Consider the following 19,788-nt stretch of genomic DNA (forward strand, 5'->3'; position numbering starts at 1 on the left):
GACTCTTCATTACCTTGAAGATCTTAAAGTTATGCTTATAGTAAATATAATCAATCCCACATGTTCATCTTTATTCTGCTGAAGATTACAAACTGACTTTAGCAGAAGTCCCTGAAATTTTCTTTCAGGCCATGCATGATGGAAATCTTCACCGTTTATTTTTTCAGTATGCGCTTTTATATTTTTAGACAAGAACAGGTAAATTTTAGGCTATTTCTATAAAATTAGACTGGGGATCCAAAGGAAACCACCACTTTGCTAGTACATATGCACTCTGGCAGGAAGTTCACACTGCCTTGGTTTCTGGTTTTGTATTTTCCCTCCATAATAGACTCTTATTCTCTCTGTAGCAGACTTTGTTAAATATTTTAAAGGTCCAGGGTCTGACCTGTTGCTGCAGTTGCATTATATAGCACTACTGCACCTTACAAAGTGCTCCGATTTTCATTTTGGCCAACAGACACAGAAAGAAGCCAGCTTAACCATATTCTAAATGGCCTGCCTGCAGCTAGGTGCCAGGGACTCATTACAGTACATCTATCTAACCAAGGATAGACAGATTCATTTGCAAACGAATGACCCGAATTCAGATTGCATGGTTTAAGGGCTTGAAAAAGTTTGCAGGGTAATCTCTCAGTGCCATTGTCTGCAGCTTTCCAGATGTTCTTGTCCTGGAACATACCAAATAAAATGGTTGGAAGGCATTTTTTTTTTTTACTCGGAGGCATGAAGTCTGAAAAATTAAAGGCGTTCTCCATAAGTGCATTACATTAATGAACGGCTTTGGATCAAGGACAGAGGTAGGGAAAAATATCACTACAGTCTTTCCTGCTTACATCAAGGCAGAGTAGTAACCATTATTGTATGTAAAGATATTATAGAAGCTTTCCCATGGAACAATGGATGGGCCTCCATGAATGCCCAGCCAGCATCCCAGGAAGACACCGGTTTCTCAGTCACACACACCATGTTGATAACACATTGTCTCACAGCTTCCATTTGCAGCAGGACTTTAATAGCCCTGGTGTCTAACCATTTTATCACTGCTGTACTTCACCTATTTAATGAACATGCACTCCGTGGATACCCATCCAAGAGTAAGCAAATGGATACCCATCCAAGCAAATGGATACCCATCCAAGAGTAAGTACTTGGCAAGCAAAGTACATCTCAGCTGAGACGCTGGTGATCTCATATGGGTTGCTAATGCTTGCAGTATATCATCTTTGTGCACAAAGCCACATTTCTATGGATTTCACAGGTAATTTGCAACGCTGGGGGGAACAAATGTATGCTTACATTTAAAACACAGCCTATGTAATGGACAAATCCAAGCAAGTAGCCACTGGAGTTCAATGTAGCATTGTAGCAAATCAGTCGTCTTCATTCACAGGTAACAAATTTCCTAACTCACTAAATTGTAAAGCAAAGGGCTGGTGTTAATTTGGACCATATAGAAATGCAGTAGGTCATTAGTGATTGCTTACACTGCAGAGGAAATGTTTCCAGTTATTTCTTGTATAAAGTGTATGCTCAAGTGCAAGTTGTCTTTGTTTCTTTTCCTCCTGAGATGGAACAACTCTTACGTAGTCCCAGGCTCATGGTTTATATTGCACAGCATATAGCTCTTTTCCATACTGCATGACTCCCTTCATTAAAAGGGAAATGAAGGACCATTGCAGAAATGAGTTACTGCATATGGCCATAAAAAGCCCGTGACAAATGACTTCTTGGCAAGCAAAGTACAGTCACTGAACTTCAGAAAGAAAAACAGACCTCCTTCCACATTACAATCTCATGAGTCACAAGAACTGGAACGAGCAAAGGAGTTGAGGCAAACCATTTCTACTGTATTCCTAGCAGTATAATTTGTCTATGCTCTGTCAGGTGAATGGTATTAATCTCCATCTGCTTCAGGGAGAGGCTGTTTGAGTGTGCACAAGGGATAAAATAGCCCTTCATTGAGGAAGCTTCCAGGGCTTACCCCAGCCATTCCCCTGTTCAAGTTTTCAAAAAGATAAACCTTTATCTTTGATTGCCTGAATCTCCCCTTTCTACTTAGCAAAGGAGATAAGGCAGGCAGAATGAAGGCAGCCACTACCTGCACAAAAGCAAAATGTTCAGCTTAAAGCACCTCAGGCAGCTGCTGACTTTATTCCTCTAGCCCAACCCTCTGTTATGATCCCATTTCAATCCAATCAGAAATGACCCTGAAGCCAGGCAGACTTAGGGAGCAGTAGTGTCACAGTAAGCAGTCACCTAACAACAAGCTCCCAGATATCCAACAAATAAGGGAAAACAAAACAAGCACAAACAACACAGCCCGCGAATGAAACAATTCACAAGCAAAGCAGGAGTAACCCCATGTTTCATACCCAAATTGTAATCAAGATGCATAATAGGCATGATCAATAATTAAACCTACTCAAACCATTTTTCAGGTACTTAAAATCATTAACCACTTAGCACACACAATTTTGAATGACTCACTGTAAGGCAGCATTAATACTTAATGACTTGAAATATTCCAGACCCATTGTGCATATATAAATACAGGACTTGCACAAAATACACAGCTTTCCAGCCCTGCAGAGTAATTTGAATCGTTGTGGTGGTACAGATGTGTCTTTAAGTTTACTCTTTGCATTCACTTGCCCTGTTCAAGCAGTTGCTAGCTTGGCTACCAAAAAAGATGCACTGAAATGCATCCTGGGGAAGCTCTGGAAGGGGCATTTCAATCATGTTCTCCCATAGCCAAGGCAAAGCTTGATCACAGACAGCAGTTACAGACTTGAAAAGTGGGTAGTTTTTATTAAGTACATAACTGTCACAAAATCCCCAAACCTTTATAGGTGTTGAGAAGCAATTCAAACCATGGGAATCGCAGGCATCCATCATCCCATTATCTGCATTTACCGTGTACCAGGAAAGAAAGACTGCATCAGAGCTCGAGTAGCAACGTGAATAATTGATATTAAGATTTGTTGAATTAAAACAGTTTGACTGACCCACTTTTAGAGTTCAGGGAAGTTTATCTCATATAAAGAACTATTTTGAGTTTATGATGACTTATTTAAGAGTAAAAGCATGCCTACCACAAGTATTCCCCTGACTATGTTTGGCTTCCACTGGTTCAAGCAGTGATCAAAGTTCTGTTTCTTAATGACCAGAGATGACATTAGTTTTGGTATAAACCTCTCCTTATCAGGCCTGATATCTATCTATTTGTCCTAAGCAGAGTTAGGGATTCACTTGAAGCTGGAGGTTTGAAACCTCCATTAGAGCAGTTCAGGTACAGAATGGCCTGTTGACTATAAAGCAAGCCCAGAGCCACTAAGCCATATTTTCAGGGACCAGAGTTGGGTGGAAACTGGCTCAGACCCCACTTATATCAGCCCGTTCCAGCTTCTCTGAATAAAGTCTGAACTGCTCAGCTGTGTACCCTGCGCTACTGAAAGCAAAAGACTCATTTAACTGAAATAGTAAGAGCCAGTGTTTTGCAGGAGAATCTGTTTCTTAAATAATCACCTTTGGGAATCACTGTTTAGCAATAGTGAGCAATCACCCCACACAAAAGGTACTGAAAACCCATTTAATAAAAAACTCAACTTTTCCCCTGTGTAGTAACATTAGCTCACTAAAGTTTGTGGGAGCACTATTGTAACCATTTAGAAATGACCCAAACCATAAACACACTATTTAGTCAGAAGAAAGGCTTCAAGCCTTGAAAGCACAACCCTGAGCCATAAAAATATCAGATCCTCTGGCAGGGCTAGAAGTGGTAAGTAACTGTGAATCTTTCTCTCCTTATCTGAACATTGTATGATTAGCATCCCCCTTTCAACCTAACCTTTATTCCTTTAACACACTTAGATGGGTAAATTATACCTCTTGCCCTCCTAAGTGAAAATTCAGTATGATGGGGAAGTGACAGAAAAGCTTTTAGTCGAGTTAAGCTGCCAACAAGATGCATTTCAGTCCCGCTCTCCCCTAGCAAAGCCATTGAAATTCAGGTCACAGCATTGTTTTAGATTGTATTGTGCCCGTTAGTTCTGGAGTTTAAACAAATTCATCACAATATCAATGTACTTAGGTGAATGTCTGCAATGCTACCAGCAAAGATTTAGCAGAGGAACAGCAAGCTTACAGTCCTTCATGTGTGATTTACTTGAGTAGGTTCTGAGGTTGTTACACATCACATAAGATTCTGAATGGTGATACTAATTACAGCAGTGACTCCAGCTATTTAATGGATTATCACAACATAATGAGGCAGTCTTTCTATGATTTAACTTGTAAGCACCTTTCTTCATATCTGCATTCACTGCTTTATAAACGCTTCTTATTGTACAGCCATTACCAATGCCATTAAACTCCATAAACCCTCCTGTCATGACTACAGTTTTACAGGAAGACAGCAGTAGAAGTAGTGCAACTTTTCCTTCTATTATTAGCAAGGACAAGATAATGGCAAAATATTCATTTACTTACCCCATAGATACATGCAAGTCCTTAGAAGTTAACACAAACCCCAGTGTGCCACCATCTGTTAACAGCTATGAAAACAATATGAAGCTAAAAAAGCTCACGAGGTGATCAATTCTAACTCTCCCTGCTGCAGAAACCTTCAAAAACTAGGGGACATAAAGAATTAAAGTCAATTCTTCTGTGCCCCCCTTTACCCATAACACAAACCCCTTCTACAGTTTCACTGATTTAAACCATGAAATGAGATGCACTCACAACTAGCTTTTATCCATTTATCTTGGGAACTCCTAAATAGAACAGAGGTTGTTTTCATCTCTTCACTGAAACTTAAAGCCACTTACCAGTCACAAGCTCTTGTGACACCTCTTCTTGCACCATAGACCACCTCTCTGCCTTCTAAACTTGCCAGCGCTCATCAAAACCCTTGATGCAGGATGTTGGTTTGGCCTGTGATGGTGCTTGTTCTCAATTAGCCTGAAGTGGCTATTCAGATCAGCTGTGCTCATCTCTTTTTGGGGTTAGTAGCACAGGAGTTTTCTCTCAGTATTGAAAAAGAGGGAACTCCAGCTGATGCTAAAACTAAACTGGTTAAAAATGAAAATGAAACAATTTCCCATCAGAACCATTCACAGAAACAGAAGAGTCAAACTGATGGTCTGGGAGAGGTTTCTCAGCCTGGGGTAGAATTAGGAAAGGAACCCACTCAAGAATAACCCTGTTATTGTGGGCATTTGCTTGACATGAGTGGGTTGAAAGCCTTGAAGAAGCATGGGTGGAAATCATTCTCTCCACATGCTTTATTCAATGAGCTCTATGGAGAGATTTTAAGATTTTATTTTTAAATTAAAATATTCCTAAATTTCTGAGGTTTATGTGCATATGGAATTAAACCCATTTTCTAACCAATTACATGCTTGTGAAATGGAATTCCTGTTTTCAAAACAAGCCTCAGAAACGCGATTTCTAGCCTTTTGTTTCATTAAATTATTTGTGTGAAGAAGCCAGCTCCAGTCTTTTTCACACTCACTGATACAGAGAATGATTTAAGTTGCTTTATCTTTGTTGGACAGTGCTGCAGATATGAAATCCAGCACATTCACTCCATAGACAAGCTTACACTTCCTAGATTAGAGTGACATTGTGACATTGCCGTAATGTTCTTTTCTCCTTTCTCTTTTACAGTGTTATATTGGTTTCAGTTAAGAACTCACATTTGAATCTCTTATTGTGGCTTCAATCTGTTGGCCTGGAAATGAAGATGAAATGCAGTTTTGTGTATACAAATGCTTTGTAATGATGATAAGAAGTGATGTGCACGGAATACAGACTAATACATTAGTATTGTACATTAAGTCTGTCTGGTAACGGAGATGATAGCTATTTGACAGTCTGTTGAGTAACAATAAATGATTTGCAAGCATCACCCTCAATAAAGTGTGGACTCCTTTCTCCTAATGACCCTGATACAAAGAATTGAATACAAAGCTAAAGGAGATTTTTGACAATGACTCTAGGAGCATCACCTACTGTGTGTGTCCAGCTAGAGTCAATGGACAAGGCTGTTGAGACTAGTAAATCAAACATTCCCTTGTTTAGATATTAGGAAGTAGTTCTTTATTGTGAGAGGGCTGAGGCACTGGCACAGGTTGCTCGGAGAAACTGTGTGGCTGCCCCATCCCTGGCAGTGTTCAAGGCCAGGTTGGACACAAGGGCTTGGAGCAACCTGCTCTAGTGGAAGGTGTCCCTTGCCCATGGCAGGGTTGGAACTGAATGAGCTTTAAGGTACCTTCCAACACAAACCATTTTATGATTCTATGATTTGTCCATTCATGCAGCTTGGGCAGATATTTCCATTCTTCATGCTGATGCCTGGAGTGCTGTGGCACTGCATTGCTTAACCCAAAAGGGGCAGGGATGTGCAGGGCAGGCTTCAGATGCAGTGCTTAAAATCCTGTGAGCTGCCTCACTCATGTCGATCTAATCTACTTGTGCAGAGTTCTTAGTGGCAGCCTATATATTTTATTTACATCAAAGAGAGAAAGTTAACCCAAGCAGCTGATCCCGAAGTAACTGCTGGCTGCTTTCCCTGAGCATGGAAATAGTTGTAAATGCTATGTCAAACCAGTCCAGGCTGCGAATTAAATCAGTGCCCCAAAGGAGGGGTGATTGTGGTGTATATCAAGCTGTGACTAGGAAAAGGCAGTCTTCAAATAGGAACAAGGGAATATACAGCAAAATAACAGAGAAGACCACTTTAAAATCCTCTAATGCATGTAGAGAGGATTGAAAAGGGAGAGGAGTGAGACAGACACCATCCAGGAGGAGGTATGTGTAGATGACAGCAAACACTTCCCTTGCCCTTGCTTTCATCAGTAGAGTAGCTGCTCTGGAAATGATAAGAAGGGAGTTGAAGGAACTCAGAGGACATGGGAGGGGAATTAAAAAGCACACTTATACATGTGAACAAGAGGCCAGATAAAAGCAAACACTGGAATAAAAAACAGAATCCTTGTGTCCAACCCCATCTACCCCTGGGAATAAACTTGTTTCAGACCGTGTGGACTGAGTCTTCATACCAAGTGCTAAATTGTAATAGGTAGACAGAACAAGAGATGACAGCTGTAAAGCTGCCAGTGAAATGAAGAGTGGTTTTTGGTAAACTAACAGAGAAATTCAGTCCAGAGGTTTCAGGTTTACAGACCTGGTTGAATTGTGGTTCACGCTTGACATTCTGCAATACCCATGAACTGGTTGAATGCATCGCTGTATTGTTTTGATCAAGTCAAAGCACTGAGCAAGGATTTTCTATTTCATGCCCCATTTATACATTGCTACATAATGTGGAGTGCCCCAAATGCCTCTTGGTTTTCCCTTTGGAAAGGTTTCTTAGAAGCTGGCAGCAAAATAATACTGGGCAGGTCTTTACTGCGGAGCTTCAGGATACATCTATTGCATCTCAGATGTTTTTAGTATAGTAACTTGGGTTCAGAATCTGGCCTGAATGGTCTGGATGCTGATCTCTTGGCTATCTCTGCAGGTTTAAGAAAGAAACCTGTAGCATTCTGGTATTGTGCCAAGCACCTGTAAAAGGAATTCCAGTTCAATTCTGAGTATCAAAAAATATCCTCCCAGTCTTGTAATTTTAATTTTATTCATGTTGAGCAAGTTTTGATTTCATGGCAAAATGATATTTTCTCTCTGTTCAGGAGGTGTTGCCTGAGAAAGGAATGCTATGTACTCCAATGGAACAGGAGTTCTCTCGGTAATAAACTGTATGAAACTGGGTGCATCCTACTGGAAACTTCTAATTCAGTTTTAGCCTTTTAGGAGAGCAATGTAGAAATTCAGCTTGCTTGTAAAGATGCAAGAGGGTAATATGGAAAACACGCCTACATTTTATACCTATGGGTGTTAATCCTCACTCTGACAATTTGGTTCTGCTTAGCAACTTTAAGTACACTTTACGCAGTGGGACTAAAACCCTAGTGGATGCCTTCATTTTGTATTTAAAACAGAGTCAACTAAATGAAATCATTTGGAACTATTTCTAACTGATCTTTGCATCGTGTCTCATCCACTAGATATACTGTAGTTTATTTATAGATTTTTTTCTTTTGGGGTTTAAAGCATATTAACATGGCCTTGAATTCTAATTTATAGCATTACCTAAAGATTACCAATCCTATTAACTGCATAGTTACAAATGCCATTTGAGCAATAAGATGTTGTTTTGCTTTCTCTGCATAAAACTGATTTTTGCACAGTTTATTAATTTTGATTTATGTGTTTTACTTTATTATTTATACTGTTCCTATTTTTCTTTTTATGTGGTCTTAATAAAGAGAGCTGCCTATTTATATGATTTTCTTTCTAAGAGAAAAGAGAAAAGAATTTGAGAAAAACACTGGAACATCTGGAGAGAATCGTGGAATAGTTAGGGTTGGAAAGGACCTTAAGATCATCCAGTTCCAACCCCCCTGCCATGCATGGGCAGCCACACCTCACACTAAACCATGTCACCCAAGGCTTCGTCTAACCTGGCCTTGAACACTGCCAGGGATGGTGCATTCACAGCTTCCCTGGGCAGCCCATTCCAGTGCCTCACCACCCTCATGGTTAAGAACTTCCTCCTTATATCCAATCTAAACTTCCCCCGTTTAAGTTCTAACCCATCACCCCTTGTCCTATCACTACAGTCCCTAATGAAGAGTCCCTCCCCAGCATCCCTATAGGCCCCCTTCAGATACTGGAAGGCTGCTCTGAGATCTCCACACAGCCTTCTCTTCTCCAGGCTGAACAGCCCCAACTTTCTCAGCCTGTCTTCATACAGGAGGTGCTCCAGTCCTCTGAGAGGATGTTTAAACTCTTTGATCATGAGAATTCTGGAGAAAAATGACAAGTATTCAGCCTTGTCTCTTGCAGGAAAGAAATTCTCCACTAGATAAATGTTCATGCAGCTTTAAACCTCTCTGTTACACAGATTGACATGGAAGGTTTTCCTGCCCAGTTGAAATGATAGCTGTGCATTCCTAGAACGTCCCTCCTAAGACGTGTGTAGGCACACAAGTCCTGAAACTATTTGCTGTTTAATGCACACCCACAATAGGATGACTCCTGCAATATAACATTGTATTTTTGGAAAGGAACTATACGCTCTCCTTTTCACATTTAAGTTGTTGAGAGTTTACTGGAAGCAAGATCCAGCCTGCAGTGATGAAAGACCAAAATCTCAAGTTTTGTTTTGATAAGAGTATTATTGTGGAGTAACTTCACACAATCCACCAGTAGCTACAGTGGTGTAATGAAGAGTAGAATTCCTGTTTTCTTTCCATGAATTAATAGAAACATAGTGTACCTCTTCCACAGAGGACCCGCACCGTGCTTGTCCCAGCTGGCACAGCACTGTTGTAAGCAGCAACACTGGTGAGTAGGTACTACATTAATTTCATAATCATTGTTATGTATTGCTTGTAGCAATTCTGAACACGTTCTGAACTTCAAACACAACAGAAATGTGTGTCTGACTTTCCCATTTCCATCACCCTGATGCTGCTGTGTTGAAGACTTTTCCCCTTCTGTTAGGTCAGAGCAAGTCAACAGTTTTCTAACTTGGGAGAGATATATGTTAGCACAAGAAAGCAAAATTGAAGACAAAACAGTTGCAATATTTTGCTAATGATGCTCCTAAAAATGTAAGAATCTGAGCAATAACTGTGTGAAGGCTTTATTGCACTTACTGGATGGGATGTGCTTAGTGATCCAGAGCAGTTCCACTAAAGTCAATGGAATTTTAGTACCAGAAAACTTTTTTTTCCCAATCCATAGCACAGTATCTTTTTGCCACAGAAAGAAAGAATGAAAATGAGGTTCTCTGTTCATATTAAATAGAAAGAACTTGATGGATCCATAGGGAAAAGAATAGAGAGACAAATCATACTAAACTGCATACATGAAAATGTGAGAATGAATCGGTGTATTTGCTCCGGTTGTATTCTAACACATTGCCTGAGACATGCATTGGCTGTGGGACGTTTTGCTGACTGGTTCACAACCTCATGCCTCTCCTGGATTCAGGATATTTTGCTGTGTTCAATTAGACGCTGTCCTCCTTTTCCAGTCCGACCACATTTGTTATTAAATATGGCACTCCTAGTGCTATTTGAAATACGGAACTTGACAGATGAAAGGGATCTGTTGCAGTTTAGCTGGTTAAATATTTAATGATTTCAACCTCACAGACTTACATGGTCCATTTTCCTGGATACAAGTTGGATAGCAGGAGGAAGGCTGCTCCAGTTTAGGGGTGTCAGTAATGGCTTTTGGAACTGCTGCTGTTTGCCGTCACATTAGGGGTTGTTTTGTTGAAATACTCCCCGTGGTTTATTAATGAAACTTGGTAACTTTTATTCTTCGCAGAAAAATGATAACAGACAGATGTATAAACCCACATTCATGTGTTGTTTTATTGGTGTGTTACGACGTTACATTTCCTTCACACTGAGAAAGCATGAGATTAAAATACACTGATCCACAAAAATGCCTTCCATACGCTGACTCTGCACTGGTAATTACAGTGCCCACAGATCCCTCCACAAGTTTCATTTCATTAAGTCTTTCGTAATTCTAATTACATTCTAATCAAAGCTTTTACATTGTCTATTTGATGACTTTCAATTTAATTATTCCCATTAAAATAGGTTATTCTTTACTGCTTGGCAAAGTTCACCAATTACTCTTGCAATGTAAGTATTTACGCTGCGTTACACTTCATATTCCAATCTTTAAACAGCCACTACTCATTTGAGGGCTGTATAAGATTTCCTCATGCCAAAGATAGCTCGTTTGTATCAAAAGCCATTAAAATACTAGGAATGTGTACAGCACATTTAGGAGGCCCCACTCATTTTTAAGAATAAGCCAGATCTATATAAAAACATGCAAAATGCTCTATGCATCAGTATTAAACTTCTAATTTTCATTTAAGTCTTATTTTCTTTTAACATTTGCATATAACCTGGAAGACTAGGGTTCCTGCTGAAAGAAAAAGCTAATGGCTAAGCCCTGTATAATGTAAAGACATGATACCCTTACTGTAGGGCTTTCGTTAATCCTCCCCTATGAAAGATACAAAATGATATCCCTGTTACAGAATTCTGTAGGATGGTTTAAAAACTTTATAGAAAGATTAAACCTCCACTAAATTGTGTGGATTTCTAGAATAAGACCTTGATTACACTAGAGGAGTGCTTTGTCAAATCCAGTGCAAATGCAATGCTGGAACAATTTTGCTTTGCTGATGCTAGTTTTGTGAACCAGCATATATACATCAGCAACCCCAGTTACATTTGGGTAACTGTCTCTATTCTAGAGCTCAGAATACTGTAACTGTCAGAAAAAAAACCCTGTCTCTAACTGATGCGCTCAAACTGGTATCAGTTTTACAAGTAAATCAGGCTTAATTTCTGCAGAACCCTCCTGGGTTCATGCCTTTTACATTCTGCTCCTTAATGTCATTTCCTATTTATAGTTATTTCCAAATATCATGTAAGTTTATACATAGTCAAGTTGCATCCTCTTGTACACAATTACTACATTTATTTTAAAGGGCTTCTAATTTACTTGCTTTTCTATAAAAGTTCAAGTGTTGCCAATGAGGAAGTAGCTCTTCTCAGAAAATTCTACGAAGCTTACCTTTGAGAAAAGTAAGTGACAAGCTTTACATGAAGACATTGAGCCGTTTGAATCACAAAATGCCTACGAGGCCAATAATACATATTCCAACAGTAACACAGAAACTATAATTATGGCAGCAGTATCCTCCAGTCTAAAGCACCGTAATAATGGTCGTTGATCAGCGCTATCTTGATTGCTTTAACCAGCAGCTCCAGATAAGAAATGTTCAACTGCCAAGATGTGGTCTGGAACATTTGCCTGCATTTTCACAGGATACCTAAGGGAAAAAAAAAAATCTGGAATCTGACATTCTGCCACCCAAAGGTACATCATTTCACAGGAATGGGATGCATACTGCACAGTGCAGACATAATAAAACAGGGACCTACCCATAATAAGTTAACTAAAATCATACACTTTGTAATCTTCTCCATACCAACAGTGTTCTGATTCTGGTGAATTTCAATCCAGGTACCAAGCCAACCCTCGCAAACACCATGCTCAAGAACATGATGAGCTGAAAATGTGGAATGGGTCTAGTGGTAAACTGTCTCAAGCATTCCTATGGATATGTTACAGTGCTGGAGACCACCACAAGCATTCGTGGTTGTGTGCCCAAAGTCACAAATGAGAATCTTTGCATTTCTTTAGGCAGCCAGTGCTGCAGTGGGTCACTGCACAAGAATGAACGTGGCACACCGAGATTCACAGAAAACATTGTGATTGTTTATCTTCACAGTTTTAGGCTTTTTGAAAACTTATTTCAAAGACTTCAGCTTGTTGAATGTCATGAGTGTTATTTCATTTTGTTTTGGCAGTAATCACCGTGATTGCCCTCAAAAAAATGCAGATTTTATTTAAACACCAAGTTTCTAATCCTTCCTATGAACATATGTTTCTGTAAGCTATATAATAATTTTAACAGTGTGGAATTTCCTGACTGTTATAATCATCCTGTGGAACCACTAATGCATGAAGCTTGGCTCTTACAAACACTTACCCATTCACACCTTTTGGCTGCTTGATCATTAGTAGCTCTAGTAGTAACTAGAATTAATTGTCAAAACTTGACAATTAATACAAAGTTCTACCAGCATGTGGAGATTTTTTTAATGTTAGAAGGCAACAAGCTAAACATAAAGATGATGCCCTAACTTACTAAGTTATATAGAGAAATGTCTAGACACAACAGATGCTGAGCATCTGGTGAAAAGTGCTTTGTGTATTCATCACCCATCAAAATCAATGAGTGCTGAAGATGACCAGAACTTGCTAGGAGATACTCAGTACTTTAGAAAATCTGTTTCCAGATCTACCCTGCCTTCAAACACATCTTAAAATTACTTTCTTAGCCATTTCTCCACATAAGATTGTTTTTATTCCTGTTCTTTCCCCTTCCCTCAAGTAGCTTATCTGTTCGCAGGAGACTGAAAACAGATAATTCAGCAAGTCAATATGAACTGAAAATTTAACTGTAGAAGTATGATGCTATTATGCCATTAAAACCAAAATATTTATTTTCTCTTTATAAAAAGGAAAGAAACAAAAGAAAAACAACGTACAGTAAGAGACACTGTGTTAAGAGACCAGTTTGGAGGAAATGTGAGAAGGCTAAAAGTTCATTCTGCACATTTCTTAAAGTCATACAGGACCTTCAGTTATTCCCTCTAGAGGCAGGCCAGTAGCATTATCTGCTGTAGGTCTCTCTTCCTTCTTCACAGAGTTCTGATCTAGCAGGCTGACATAAGATTTATGACACGCTGTATTACCCAAAGGAGGGTAGTGTTGTCTGTAGCAAATATAAGCAAAAATGAGGCCAATGATCCCTCCAACAAAAGCATCTAGAGAAGAAAAGCAACAAAACCAGAAGCATGTTACTGTGGAAAGGTCAGGCAGCGGTAACTGTAAATAAAAGACATTTGGTTGACCTGGAAGTGTTTAACCCAGAAACTGTGAACTTTAAATTTTCATAAAGAATTTGGAGCCCAATATCACAATCACATAGGACACAAAATCAGTATTTTGCTGGGGACATCTCCAAGAGCTTGAATATCCAAAATCTAGATAATTGGCTGTGTTTCTGGAGATGAACAAGGGGAATAGCAGCCTCCATGGGGCCTCCATGATGTTGCAGATCTCCTCTGACCAACACTTGTGAATAAGCAACCCATGTATCCTCTTCTAGTATGCCATGATTTACAATGACCACCAGCAGGTTTTCTATTTATGAACAATACAGCAGAGCTATGCTGTTTACAGCATCCAGAGCTCTCCCACTGAGCTATAGCACAAACTATTGCACTGTGTGCAGTCTGCTCCTTGTCTCTGTCCAAGTACCCCCCAGAATGACAGCTACGAGAGATCTACTCTTGTTTTGTATTCCAGAAGGCATTCTCCAATACAGACAAGGAGCAAGTAGAATGTAAGATGGAAAATTATCTTCCTTCAGAAGTGGGCCACTCTAGCTAGAACAATTAATTTCACTTGTAACTCCTGAGAAAGACAGCTGTCAAGGACCATTTCAAGCTGGGTGAATTCTTCCTAAAAGAACCTGAGAGGTCAAAGACTAAGCATGCCTGATAACTGATTTGACACCTTTTGAATTTTTTTGATGCTCTTTGCTATCCCATACTCCTACCAAAAAATAAAATAGGATAAAATAAGGCCAGTGTGTGACATATTTGCAGCTTTTGCACATGGGCAATTATAATTTTTCCATCAGAACCACACAGCACTGGAAATGTAAGAGGATTTGTTCAGTTGTCAGATCCTCCTGCTGTCTTACTAATTTACTTCCCAGATCTTATGTTTCATTTTCAAGCAACCAGAGCAAAATATCACTGAAAATACACACCGACTTTGAAATCCTCAGATTTGAACACAAACAATAATAGAAGTGAGGTAAAAGGTACTGGCTAGAATACAGCTTGACACAATCTTTTATTTTAATAAGATGTACCAAACACCGTATTATCTGCCTATATAAAAGCTTAGGATTAAGCATCCTTCAGACTCCTGATGCTTCACTTAAGCATATCCCTTGTGATTGATTATAGGTAGACTTTTAAGGATGCAGGTTCATCTACAAGCAGACCTTTTATACAATTCACTCGTATATCAGATGCTGCTGTTGAAGACTTAAGAGCCATCTTCCATTCAGTCAATAACTGTCACTCCTTCACAAAGGTAAGCTTTAACACTGTGTGGCATGTTTCTTTAGCTTTGTGAATATACTTTATGATCATGAAAGACACTGCATGCTGCTTCAATAACCTCCTCATCCATACTGAATACATTCAACATTTATTTGCAGTTACAGTCTGTTGAATATTCACTGGTACCATGTGCTTGGTACCACGCTGAATCCAATGCGAACAAATAGTCAATATAAGAAAGTATCGACATAAAAATAGACACAGCGCAAAGCTATGGAAAATCATTTTTAACAAGACATAAGAAAATAAAATATTTCGCTTCCTTAAGTAGGACCTGACTTTGGAAAGTGTAAAAGTGACACCTTGGGAACAATTAGAACCTTGGCCAAAAAAGTTAAGAGAACAGAACGCATCAAACTTTGCAGCAAGTTTTTCAGTGTGGGCAGAATCTGTTGCAATCTATGCTATAGAGCTCGGTTTGCAATGTTTCTATATTTCTCACGGAGGGAACATGAACCCACCTCATGCCAAATATACTTTGATATGAATGAAAAGCAGTGTATTACATCAGGTGCACCCAATAACCAGAATACAAATGACTGAATGCATCTTTGCAATGACTAGTTACACACAGATGCATCAGTCTAGTCTAATGCATATGTGTCAATATATTAGCAGTCCCTCACATACCCAACAGGCACCTTGCAGATACATGGAGAAGCAGTAGGCATGGACTAGGCAGAGCTTCTAATGGGCCAGATGCAGCCTACAGCTGGATCCATCCAGGAGAGCTGTGGCACATGTGTACACTTATAAAAAGGATGATATAAAAAACCACTGATCTAGATCTGTATGTAACTACGATGATGTACACTGTGTATGTAAAGATACAGAATAGTAAAGAACCCCTGCAGTAAAATTTCAGACACTGAAACCCTAGCATCAATCCAGGAGCAAGGAAAACCTATAGCATACTACAGTGAGTTTTAACTCATGTGATTTACTTAAAATAATTAAAGAAATATAAGGCTAATAAAAGACAGCACAAAAAAGGTGTTTTCATGTCTCACCTTGCCAGTGATGCTTGTAATCACACATACGTGACAGGGCAATCATCATGGCACAGTAGAGTGGGAGAATCGCTGCACAAAGCCGCCAGCTCTTCCCCCGGCCATTTTCCGTGAAGCAATGTAACTTTCCAGCTAAGTAGAAGGTGGTAAAGCCAAGGCCTGAAAACGCAACTGATAAAGAAAAACACAGACTTACAGTAATTCTGTCACTATCATTGTAACAATACTGTCCCTTCCGATCCTTTAAGAACTGACAGCAGGATCCTTCTCCTGGACAGAAACCTTGGACTTTCTAGGGTGCTACTAGGAGCTAAGTTACATTGAGATGACCCATCTGCCCATCCCTAGATGTGTCCAAGGCCAGGTTGGATGGGACTTTCAGCAACCTCGACTAGGGGAAGGTGTCCCTGCCCGTGGCAGGGGTTTGGAACTGGATGAGCTTTAAGCTCCCTTCCAACACAAACCAGTCTGGGATTCTACGATCTTCAAATAACTGAGGGGGTTTCATAGTTTGAATGGTGATTCCTATGCAACCATATAAGTGATGCTGTTATAACTCAATATTTTGTAGCAAATTGCCTAGGTAGAGAGTTTTCTTGCTTTGTCTTTTTTCATAAAGCAACAATGATCTTACAAACTTTACATAATCACAATTCTTAGGGGGATGAATGGGAAAAGGTATTCTGCCACAAGACCCATGACATATGTCTGTTCTCCATAGTAATAGTGTTATCTACGTAGCAATGCAAGTAATCAGGCAAGCAAAAACTGAAAAGCAAATCAACTTCCTTCTCTTAGATACTCAGCTTTCACATAATCTGACCAGTCTGCAAATACTGTGGTACCTCTGGACATTCATCTATCCAATAGCAATTTAGATTTTTCTTTCCATTAGCAATTTAGCTTTTTCCTCTGGGGCAGACATTGCCTGTGGAAAGAATTTATTTGCACATGAAATTAAACATTTAGGCAATTTTTAAAACTGGAATCGCAAGAGCTCTTTCATGCTTAACTTTCAGGACATCTTTCCCGATTTTAGACTTATTCTAAACAGTTACAGTTCAAAGCAGAAAAGGATTCAGTCAGATTTTACTGCAATGGAATTACATTTAAATGAGAAACTTAGGTTCCATTAACCTTGTTCTATAGAAATACAAAACTGGCAGTGGTGATAGAGCTCGGGCACTAAATTTCTGTAATGAACGTTTTTTCGTCTTGTTACTTTTCACCTCCCAGAGGAATACCAGATGGATTTATATTTTTAATACATGTTCTAAATGTTTTTTACAAAAGCTTTTGAACATTTCTCTCTTTTTTACTGCAGGAAAAGTAGCGTTGCACTTGAACAGGTAGCTCTGTGAAATACGTTTTCTATTTTCTCCACAAATGTCATACTCAACTTTGCTCCTGACTGCAGAGATCAAAATAGAACATGAGCACATAAAGCACAGATAGTGAAATTATAAATATTTATCCAAGCATTTGAAACTCTTTCCCTGGCTGCCTTTACATTTTTTATCTTTGTGATATACAAGTGCCTCCATAAGAACTAACGGGTCACATTTATAATACATATGCCTGTTCTGATTGTGCGTCCAGTGAATTTAATCATAAAATCACTATCTCATAGAACCACAGAACAGTTAGGCATGCATCTTCTGTCCTAATCTCTTGCCAGGGCTTTTCAAATGCCCTCCTCTTCATGTTCCCAAATGCTAGGTGGGATAAAGTCATTGCTTTGTGTTCTGCTGATGAATCTATGGGATGGTCAATTTTAGCTGACAGTACAATGGAGTAGTTTCATAAGATTATAGTGAATAACTGTTTGAATGCAATTACTGAAAATTTGGTTTCAAACACACAGATAAATCACTTCTTTAGACAAGCAGAGCAAGACAGAATGCTGATTTATCATCAAGCCACTATACAAACTACATTATTTTCTACATGCTTTTTCAACTGCTGATTCTGTACTTGTCAGAAGACAGTGGGAGGCAAACTTTAATATATAATAAACAATCCTGAATAAAGAAAAGTTTCTTGCAGACTGTCTTACCTTCTTATGTATTGTATAAACTCATATGTCATATGAACTTGCTTTAAGACTACCTATCAGGTAAGATATAATTTCTTCTGACATTTCTGCATCATTGTATTTCTGAAATAAATTTCTTTTCCTAAGGGTAACATGTCTTACACAGAAACAGGTTGTGAGCCGTATAGTCAGAGCACCAGGCTATAGCCACAGTGATGAAAATACATCTGTGATCCTGACAACATCTCATAAAATGGGAATACACGCTCCCCTTTTTCAAGCATCCTCTCCAACTCTCAGTACTCAATGTAGACAGACACACAAAAAAACCAAGTAAACATTGCTGCTTCTTTACAGTGCAGACATGCTCTTGTGCCTGTCACATTCCCTAGAATAGCCACTGGAATATGACAAAATACAACACTTGCCTCTCTTGTGCTCTTCCAGTTGCACTGGAACTGTGGCATAGTCTTTTGCATCAAAAGACTATAAGAAAGTCTTATGTATCAAAAGACTATATCATAGAATCATAGAATAGTTAGGGTTGGAAAGGACCTTAAGATCATCCAGTTCCAACACCCCTGCCATGGACAGGAACACCTCACACTATACCATCTCACCCAAGGCTTTGTCCATATGTGGCATAGTCTTTTGTATCAAAGACCTGTAACTCTTTATAGGCTGATGACACACATCCACATCTGTGAGCAGACATAGGGCTGTCCATTCTGCAGACCTTTGGAACTAGATTCATGTCTAAACTTACCCGAGACTGCAAGAACAGGACTCGTCTGCACCATTCCATCTTCCAGTTGAGTAAATGCAGTGAACAAAACTCAATCTATGTTGGATATTCAATATCAAGTGGAATCCTGGATTGAATACTTTCAAATACTTCCTCTCAAAAATACTTCTTTCTTTTTCTTACTTTCATATTTCCATTTTCCTTCCCAGGTTATTTTTTGTAGATTTGTAGAAGATGAACTGAAATCTGAAGACAGTATTCCCATAGAAACAGCAAGTGCTTTGTGGTTTCATTCTCAGGCAATCTACAATGCCTAGCAATTTAGAGGGCTTAAAGAAATACTTCCCAAACAATAGAGTAGGTGTTCAGTCCGCACATACTCATATTCAGAATTAGTAGCATTTGCCAGGCAATTTTACCAGCAGTTGTCAGTGTGGTGGGCAGTAAAATTTAGATAAATGGGCTTTAGAGCAAACCCTGTGATATTTAAGAAAAATTGCTAGAATTTGTGTTTTTGCAGGATCTGCCACAATTCAGAAGGTGGTGCTCACGAATGAATATGGAAGTTCAGCAGGAGCTCTATCTGCACTAGACCCAAAGGCAGATGTTGCTTTCTTCTAAACTAAAGGTCAGGAAGAAAAGAGACTCACAAACACTCCTCCAGGGGAACTTATCCTAATGCAAGATGGAAAAGTACTATAATGATGCTCTAGCTTGTGGCTATGAAACTAATATTCTGCAGAGCAGCTTTATTTTGCAGTGTCGTAAAACTGACTTCCCTTACCCTGGAGCGCGCACATCCAGAAAGCGCTGCTTGACCCGATAGTCCCAATGTGCGCAGAGTCAGCAGCAAAGAACACGGAATTAATAGTGAAACACTCTGGGATGTAGGAGTACTCATCATAAAGGTAATTATATATTTCAAGACAACTTGATTGCTGTGCACTCCATGAAAGCAACTTTGGTTTATGCCTGTATTTTGAAGATGTTGTCAATCAATAAAATTAATAACTATTCACTCTACAAGAATCCTGGGCATATAGGTGATATTTGCACTGAAGAATTGCTCAATCTGTAGAATATAGTTGAGTGGTATTTTTCTGCACCAGATAGAGACAATAG

General features: G+C 39.2%; 1 protein-coding gene across 3 annotated transcripts in view; it reads right to left on the minus strand.

Annotated features, from left to right (window-relative positions):
* Positions 1-10,425: 10,425 nt before the first annotated feature.
* The window catches only part of PLPP4 (phospholipid phosphatase 4), a 61,227-nt gene continuing 51,864 nt past the window's right edge, over positions 10,426-19,788 (minus strand). Inside the window, exons 6-8 of one of the 3 annotated variants that reach the window (XR_008973198.1) lie at positions 15,887-16,057; positions 13,224-13,502; positions 10,426-11,938 (exon numbers count right to left, since the gene is read on the minus strand). Coding sequence is in view for 2 of the 3 variants with exons in the window: in XM_057417338.1 (XP_057273321.1) it covers positions 11,928-11,938; positions 13,314-13,502; positions 15,887-16,057 (371 nt within the window). In the remaining variant the exon portion in view is untranslated. Of the gene's footprint in view, positions 13,503-15,886; positions 16,058-19,788 lie in introns of all 3 variants that reach the window. The other 2 variants (XM_057417338.1, XM_057417339.1) reach the window with 2 other exon arrangements.

Source organism: Pezoporus wallicus, unplaced genomic scaffold (assembly GCF_028554395.1).
Source record: "Pezoporus wallicus isolate ANWC-B61680 ecotype Strahan unplaced genomic scaffold, APGP_CSIRO_Pwel_v1 contig_8188, whole genome shotgun sequence".
Taxonomy (NCBI): Eukaryota; Metazoa; Chordata; class Aves; order Psittaciformes; family Psittacidae; genus Pezoporus; species Pezoporus wallicus.